This window comes from Mya arenaria, chromosome 7, assembly GCF_026914265.1.
Source record: "Mya arenaria isolate MELC-2E11 chromosome 7, ASM2691426v1".
Classification (NCBI taxonomy): domain Eukaryota; kingdom Metazoa; phylum Mollusca; class Bivalvia; order Myida; family Myidae; genus Mya; species Mya arenaria.
In genome coordinates this window covers 66,280,455-66,289,652 of record NC_069128.1, presented here as the reverse complement: position 1 = coordinate 66,289,652, position 9,198 = coordinate 66,280,455, and the positions used below count along the sequence as shown (strand labels likewise).

The window sequence follows — 9,198 nt, the reverse complement described above, 5'->3', positions numbered from 1 at the left end:
GTTTTCAGCTATAAACCTTAACCATAATCATAACGAGGTAAGGCTTAAAAGTTTTACGAAAGGACTACAGGCTTAACACTGGGAACACCTTGGCCATTCTCTATCGAAAATTACCTCGGACGTATATGGGCGGTTTACAGTGTCAGAAATCTTGACATTTAACTACGCTGCAGGTAGATTGCGTAGCAATTTCGATTTAGCATTTAAATTTTATGACTTTACTGATGGGAATCTTAATTATTTAAGAAATAATTCACTTCACTGGCAATCAATTTAAACTTACTTATACAAAAAAAAACACGCCAAAATACTACAATTAATAAATACTATTATTTAAAATGTACCGGCAAACATCGGAGGTTGTTTTCGATGCAAAATGGCCGAGGTGTTCCGAATGCAAGCTAAAAACAAAAGAGGTAGCTCAGCATTTTGGTAGCGGGCCTAGCTTATGAACCAAAGGTTGTTGACTCGAGTCCAACATCCAACAGACAGATGTTTTCCAAAGAGGTTAATTGATATTCTATACTAAGGAAGTTGTATGTTTATGAGCTGGAACAATACTTGACCCCAAGCAGAGACAATGGAAAGTGAAGTCTTCTACTGGTGGTGTAATTGTACATATAAAAGCAGGTTTCATGAGGAAGATATCCAGGAACACATGAATCCTATTTCTTAAGTCCTTTTTCTAACGTATATTGTATATCGTCGGGATAAATGGCTAGGCGCATCAAACCACATGAGTTACCCTATTAATCACTCAAAGACATCACGAAACTAACATAGAGCGAAACTATTATCACTTTTATCCATTTTCTTCTTGTATTTACTTCCAACAATAAGCAACGACCTTAACCTTAAGAACAATATCAAATTTGTGTGTAGTGTATCGGGGGAACCCGACATTGTAGTGTATCCGACATTGTAGTGTATCGAGGGTATCCGACATTGTCGTGTATCGGGGGTATCCGACATTGTAGTGTATCGAGGGTATCCGACATTGTAGTGTATCGAGGGTATCCGACATTGTAGTGTATCGAGGGTATCCGACATTGTAGTGTATCGAGGGTATCCGACATTGTAGTGTATCGAGGGTATCCGACATTGTAGTGTATCGAGGTTATCCGACATTGTAGTGTATCGGGGGATAACCGACATTGTAGTGTATCGAGGTTATCCTACGTTGTAGTGTATCGGGGGTATTCGACAATGTAGTGTATCGGGGGTATTCGACGATGTAGTGTATCGGGGGTATTCGACAATGTAGTGTATCGGGGGTATTCGACTATGCAACGTAACGGGGGTATTCAACGATGTAGTGTTTCGGGTGTATTCGGCGATGTAATGTATCGGGATATCCGACGATGTAGTGTTTCGGAGGTATTCGGCGATGTAGTGTTTCGGAGGTATTCGGCGATGTAACGTATCGGGGGTATTCGACGATGTAATGTATCGGGGTATTATACGATGTAGTGTATCGGGGGTTTTCGACGATGTAATGTATCGGGGTATTATACGATGTAGTGTATCGGAGTATCCAAAGATGTTGTGTATCGGGGGTATTCGACGATGTAGTGTATCGGGGGTATCCAAAGATGTTGTGTATCGGGGGTATTCGACGATGTAGTGTATCGGGGGTATTCGACGATGTAATGTATCGGGGGTATTCGACGATGTAGTGTATCGGGGTATTCGACGATGTAGTGTATCGGGGGTATTCGACGATGTAATGTATCGGGGTATCCGACAATGTAATGTATCGGGGTATCCGACGATGTAGTGTATCGGGGGTATTCGACGATGTAGTGTATCGGGGGTTCGACGATGTAGTGTATCGGGGGTATCCGACATTGTAGTGTATCGGGGGTATTCGACGATGTAATGTATCGGGGGTATTCGACGATGTAATGTATCGGGGGTATCCGACGATGTAGTGTATCGGGGTATCCGACGATGTAGTGTATCGGGGTATCCGACGATGTAGTGTATCGGGGGTATTCGACGATGTAATGTCTCGGGGACATTCGACATTGTAGAGTATCGGGGATATTTGACGATGTAGTATATCGGGGGTATTCGACATTGTAGAGTATCGGGGGTATTCGACGATGTAGTGTTTCGAGGTGAAGCATTTCATAAATTTTAAATTATAATTCATTTTTTATTTAAATAATAACATCACGTAAGTAAATATAAATTTATTAACATATTGCATTCTAACGTGTAAAAAACTTAAAAAACAACAACATAAACAACAACAACTTATATACATATAATACACCGCTGTACTAACTACGTATGAGATATGTTAAGTTTGTGCCTAAGATCGTGAGTAGCTACTGCATTACAAAATGTTGAATTGCAATAAATGCCGATAGTATCATCACGGACGCACTAGCTTCTACAGAATAGCCTGCCCCCTCAGCGACCAAAGTGTTTCGGCCGTTACATCCGGCTGCATCGGAGCACAGGCACTCCCAGTTTGTAGCGTTACGCTCACATCCGTCGTCTGACTTTGAATGCAGACATTTTCGCTGTATATCTGAAAGTTGGAATCGATGAATACACTGCAAACATAAATACATAATAACAGTATATACAGAGATGGAGGTCATGACATTTGTCCAGAGATAGAGGCCATGACAGTATGTACAGAGATAGAGGCCATGACAGTATGTACAGAGATAGAGGCCATGACAGTATGAACAGAGATAGAGGCCATGACAGTATGTACAGAGATAGAGCCCATGACACTATGTACAGAGATAGAGGCCATGACAGTATGTACAGAGATTGAGGCCATGGCAGTATGTACAGAGATAGAGGCCATGACGGTATGTACAGACATAGAGGTCATGACAGTATGTACAGAGATTGAGGTCAAGGCAGTATGAACAGAGATAGAGGCCATGACGGTATGTACAGAGGCAGAAGCTTTGGTAAATGTAAAGAGATAGAGACCATGACAGTATGTACATAGATACAAGTCATGACAGTATGAACAGAGATAGAGGACATGGCAGTACGTACAGAGATAGAGGCCATGGCAGTATGTACAGAGATAGAGGCCATGACAGTATGTACAGAGATAGAGGCCATGACAGTATGTACAAAGATAGAGGCCATGACAGTATGTACAGAGATAGAGGCCATGACGGTATGTACAGAGATTGAGGTCATGGCAGTATGTACAGAGATAGAGTCCATGGCAGTATGAACAGAGATAGAGGCCATGACAGTATGTACAGAGATAGAGGCCATGACAGTATGTACAGAGATTGAGGTCATGGCAGTATGTACAGAGATAGAGGCCATGACAGTATGTACAGAGATAGAGGCCATGACAGTATGTACAGAGATAGAGGCCATGACAGTATGTACAGAGATAGAGGCCATGGCAGTATGTACAGAGATAGAGGCCATGGCAGTATGAACGGAGATAGAGGCCATGGCAGTATGTACAGAGATTGAGGCCATGGCAGTATGTACAGAGATAGAGCCCATGACACTATGTACAGAGATAGAGGCCATGACAGTATGTACATAGATAGAGTCCATGGCAGTATGTACAGAGATAGAGGCCATGGCAGTATGTACAGAGATAGAGGCCATGGCAGTATGTACAGAGATAGAGGCCATGGCAGTATGTACAGAGATAGAGGCCATGGCAATATGTACAGAAATAGAGGCCATGGCAGTATGTACAGAGATAGAGGCCATGGCAGTATGTACATAGATAGAGGCCATGACAGTATGTACAGAGATAGAGGCCATTACAGTATCTACAGAGATAGAGGCCATTACAGTATCTACAGAGATAGAGGCCATTACAGTATCTACAGAGATAGAGGCCATTACAGTATCTACAGAGATAGAAGCCATTATAGTATCTACAGAGATAGAGGCCATTACAGTATCTACGGAGATAGAGACCATTATAGTATCTACAGAGATAGAGGCCATTACAGTATCTACAGAGATAGAGGCCATGACAGTATGTACAGAGATAGAGACCATGACAGTATCTACAGAGATAGAGGCCATTACAGTATCTACAGAGATAGAGGTCATGACAGTTTGTACAGAGATAGATCAACGAGCGCATCTTGCGATCGACCTTTTGAACCTGTTTTTCTTAGTATAGATCGATGAAGTTTATAAATGCAGCGCATGGGCTTACCTGCATTTGCACGTTATTTGAAATATAATTCTCACACTCTTGTGATATTTTGATATTGTGTCTTATTGGGTTTGTCCATTATCCACAGTTTATCAATAAACAAATGTTTTGCCCCATCAGGTTTGGTTGGGAGGGGGTAAACCAAGGGGTGAGGTGGGAAGGGGATAACGCAAGGGGTGAGGTGGAGAGGGGCTAAACCAAGGGGTGAGGTAGAGACGGAGAAAACCAAGGGGTGAGGTGGAGAGGGGCTAAACCAAGGGTTGAGGTAGAGACGGAGTAAACCAAGGGGTGAGGTAGAAAGAGGATAAACTAAAGGGTGAGGTGGAGAGGGGTAATCCTATGGGTAAGGTGGTGAGGGGTGAAACAAGGGTGAGGTAGAGAGAGAGGATGCCAAGGGATGATATGGAGAGGGGGTATGCCAAGGGGTGATGTGGAGAGGGGGTATGCAAAGGGGTGAGTTAGAGAGGAGGAAAAGCAAGGGTTGAGGTGGAGAGGTGGTATACCAAGGGTCGGGGTGGGCAGGGGGTAAACCAAAAGCTGAGGTGGAGGGACGGTATACCAAGGGGATTTAGACAAACTGCATATTCTGTTGTATTATAAGCTTTTTTTTCAAAATCGACAAAAACATTGACCTAGGTATATTTGTATTTATATAATTAATGCATTTCATCTTTAAATCGTATGTTTTCGCCAAAACACGTTCCACGAACAAACCTGTTTGAAAAGGGCTAACCGTTTTATTTATGATTCTTTTCATCTTCTTTGAGATGGATTTTGTTGCTTTTTTATTATCTGCTTGAGGTACTTGAACTTAATGGTCTGCAGAAATTAATTCTAAATCTCTACTATGTTTTTGAAATTAGACATTGTTTTGTATGAGGAGATAAAATGCCTACTGTAAAACATTAATGCATTGACAAAGAATATTTTGTATACCCTGATACTTACACGTTTGTCCGTCCACTTGAACGGATCCCTTGGAACACTGGGCACAGAAAGGCACCAACGTCATCGTACTATTGTCGAAAGGATCCCCACAGTCACGTGTATAATACGCAGAACATTCATAGCAATGCAGGCTGTTTTGGGTTCCTGTAAAACAACATCATCATTTACTTAGGATCACTTAAAGAAACTTGCTATTATCACAAACATAATGTATATACAGTCGAACCCCGGTGGCTCAAGCTCGTATGGCTCGATTTCCTCGTTGGCTCGAACTACGGGTAAAAGACCATTTTTCATTTCCAATGAGAATAAGCATTTCCACTTGGCTCGAAATTGCTGAGTCTCGAGGTATATCACCGGCCCCTGGGGGTTCGAACCAACGTTGTTCGACTGTATGTGTTTATAAACTTATTATGTCTTATAAACGGTAATCATGGGTAATACGTTACATTTATACGATGTCCATGATTAACTTCACAAGAGCTGATAGTTTGGATAGTGTATTACAAATGTATATAGGTCAATGAGCATTAGAGATATAGGTCAATGAGCATTAGAGATATAGGTCAATGAGCATTAGAGATATAGGTCAATAATGAGCATTAGAGATATAGGTCAATGAGCATCAGAGATATAGGTCAATGAGCATTAGAGATATACAAAAGTTCATTAACTGTAACATTATACATGATGTGAATACTTTTTCGTAGAACCATTCTAAATATGTAAAAGGGCGTATACTAGAACTGTTAACAATAGGCCTATTGTTCAGACCTTTGTTTAAGTTAATAACGTTGTTAACGGCATCGTCGTTTACTTCAAGTTTAACAAGAGATGTTTGTCAAACATTATGCCCCCCTGAGCGCCATGTTGTCAGGATTATATGGACAATTGAATGAAATATGCATGAACCGAAATGACAGCTGGTTTGTCACTGACATTGGATGCCGTTGAGGCAGTTTTAAGATTATGACCATTCAAAGTGTGAGGAAAGAGTGTGTTATGACCATGACCTTTGACCTCAAAATCCATAGGAGTCATCAGCTGGTCACAAAAAATCTAAATGTCGAGTTTGAGGGCCAGGCTATGTCGAGTTATCACAAGAACAACCATTTACCATTCAAGATCACTGTGACCTTGACCCTTGGCCCAATGACCCCCAAAGCCATAGGGGTCATCGACTGGTCAGGCACAACCTCCATGTCAAGTATGAGGGCCATGGGTGCAGGCATTGTCGAGTTATCACACGGACAACTGTTTACCATTCAAGGTCACTGTGACCTTGACCTTTGGCCCCCAAAAACAATAGGGGTCATCTACTGGTCAGGCCCAACTTCCATATTAAGTTTGATGACCATAGGTCTAGGCATTGTTGAGTTATCACTCAGACAAGCTTTAAAATTATTTACCATTAAAGGTCACTGTGACCTTGACCTTTGACCCGATGAGCCCTTAAATCAATAGGGGTCATCTACTGGTCAGGCCCAACCTTCATGTCAAGATTGATGACCGTACGTCCAGGAATTGTTGAGTTATCACTCGGACAAGCTTTGGTCTACCGACGGACCGACCGACCGACCGACATACCGACATGCCTGTGCAAAGCAATATACCCCTCTTCTACTCTAGATGTTTCATGGTAACACTTCTGAACTGCTGTTTTTCTAACAAAATTTTAGTTTGACGGTTATCAGCTATACTTACTATTATTGATATATGTCGGCACATCATTAAACATGCAACGTTTAAAACATTACAAAACACTGGCTATCAATATTCCAGTGCGTTTTCCACGTGGCAAGTTGCATCATAAATGCTACGTCGGAAGGCAGCATTTTGAATGAAGACTTTGAACAAAAATAACATCAATTTTTCTTCACAATTATAAATGAAACATAGCGCAGTCTATGCCGCTCACAGTACGCCACCTTCGGTCGTTTACCCGAGTTCGATAGTTAAGGATCTTAAAAGACTTCGACACACATTTTCACAAAACCGCCGCCCGATGTCAAAGCATTATTTTATTTTTTAAACAGGTTTGTCGAAGTCTTTGATAGAATTAATCACCTAGTTAAACTCCGGTAAAAACGAAGGCGGGGCTCTTTAAGCGGCATAGACTGCCATTTGTTTCATTTAAAATGATGTAATAACAGAACAGTATCTTTGTTTTATGTCTTCATTTTAAGCAAAATGTTGCTTTCCGACATAGCCTTTATGACGTAATTTATCACGTGGTATACACATATGACCTAATTTATCACGTGGTATACACACTGTAATTGGTAGCCAGTGAATTCGAGCTTGTACTGCTACACATCACATGTGTTAAAACACTGTCAATTGTTAACATATCATTTAAATTTAACGAACTACTTTTACTATGGTAACCCCATACATCCGCGGTTGTTTTCGATGAAAAGAGGCCGAGCTGATGCTTTGAAACAAAGGGGGTTGTCACGGTGCCAGGACACTATATTAGGGTCAGTTGTGACCAAAACTAGGTCCAGACCCAAAATATTTGTGACCACCCACAATATATAAGGGTGGTCACAATTTTTTTGGGTCTGGACCTAGTTTTGGTCACAACTGACCCTAATATAAAGTCCTGGCACCGTGACAACCCCCTTTGTTTTGAAACATATCCTTACCGTACAATAACCTGTATTCGTGGAGAAAAATTGTAAAACAATGTAATGCTTACCTCCAACGAATATCCCTGAAGCCAATAATACAAAAGAAACACATGAAAAGAACAACGCTTTCATTTTGTCACTGTAAAAGCACCCACCATTAAACAACCTTGAACAAAACGTTAAAACACTATAAGTGTTCTGGATGCAGTAGGTAAGAACTGTTCTCTTCTCTGAAAATTACAATAATGCATAAACCAGCTTCCTACTTCAGAAAGTTGGGCGTTCAGCACGTAATGCGATTGAAGCACATTCTTGATACAAAGTTGAGGTAGTCACTTCCAATTTCTACAAAGTCATATAACGAAGCGATTTTACAGTTGGACCGCAACTGTTCGGATGCTTCAAAATTAATAGAACAGAGCAGTGCAGAAGTTTTTTTCCTCATATGCAACAAAGTTTCTAGACGAATAAATGTATAAGATATATAATATGTACGTAACAGAATGTTCATGCATGCGATCATCGTTACAAGGTAGCAAATACCAATAACGGTTCAAGTGTAGTTTAAGAAATATGTAAAATGTTCATGCGGTGGCGTAGCTACATATAAACCTTGTTGGCCTGGGCCTGCAACTTTTTTTGAAAAATTGATAAAACTTAAATAACCATAAAATGCATTAAAAACTAATAGCTACTCGTACACTGAAAAACTCAAAAGTTTGTTGTTTTTTAACCAAAGTTTGGTGTTTATTTAAACAACGTATAGGGTGTATTGCTTGATTTTATTGTAATAATTGCAAATATAATTAAGTGAGTGAAATGCACATATAAAAGTCCCCAAACTCACATAGAACCATCGGGCATTCAATTTTTTGTATGCCTAGCTACGCCCCTGCCATGTATAGCAATATTGTGAATTATAACATATATAAAAGCTGTATGATCAGTGATGTAGATATATCATGGAAACGCGAGAGGTTAATGGTAACAATAAGGAATATACGATAAAAACTTAATCAATATCATCAATTTACAAATCTCTTCTAGTATTAGCCTGTTCCGAAAATTCATATAAATTTATAATAGTTGATTTGTTATTACTACTAACATATTGTGTAAGTTTAAGCATTCTAGGTTCTACACTAACATACATTGTCAATAAAATTTGATCGGAGGTCATCGAAACAACTACATATTATAACACAAATGAAATTCATCCTCAATTTCTTGTGTATCATCGGGCATACAATATGCATAATCTTTCATTTCTTGGCAGTCTATTCTGCCCCTTCCTGTCTAGTTTCACTGATAACCTATGCGCTGATACACGTTATTCAGAAAGCTAGATAAAACTATTTAGATAGTCAGCAATATTCAAAACGTACTATGGAAATGCAGGTATATAGCAATAAGTTTCGCGCTGCACGCCACTTTGAAGGA

The 9,198-nt window shown here is 40.2% G+C and overlaps 1 protein-coding gene across 1 annotated transcript; it reads right to left on the bottom strand.

Moving 5' to 3' along the window:
- Positions 1 to 2,180: 2,180 nt before the first annotated feature.
- On the bottom strand, positions 2,181 to 8,207 carry LOC128241897 (uncharacterized). The gene is made up of 3 exons (XM_052959018.1): positions 7,827 to 8,207; positions 5,126 to 5,269; positions 2,181 to 2,539 (listed from the first exon to the last, which is right to left on the bottom strand). Exons 1-3 carry the CDS (start codon positions 7,888 to 7,890, stop codon positions 2,334 to 2,336), a joined length of 414 nt encoding a protein of 137 aa, XP_052814978.1. The 5' UTR covers positions 7,891 to 8,207; the 3' UTR covers positions 2,181 to 2,333.
- Between the last annotated feature and the right edge of the window lie 991 nt (positions 8,208 to 9,198).

Coding starts and splice junctions, on each gene's coding strand:
- LOC128241897 (XM_052959018.1), bottom strand. CDS start 7,890: ATGAAAGCGTTGTTCTTTTCATGTGTTTCTTTTGTATTATTGGCTTCA. Junction 5,270..7,826: donor TTCAGGGATATTCGTTGGAG/GTAAGCATTACA, acceptor GTTGTTTTACAG/GAACCCAAAACAGCCTGCAT. Junction 2,540..5,125: donor TCAAGTGGACGGACAAACGT/GTAAGTATCAGG, acceptor TCCAACTTTCAG/ATATACAGCGAAAATGTCTG.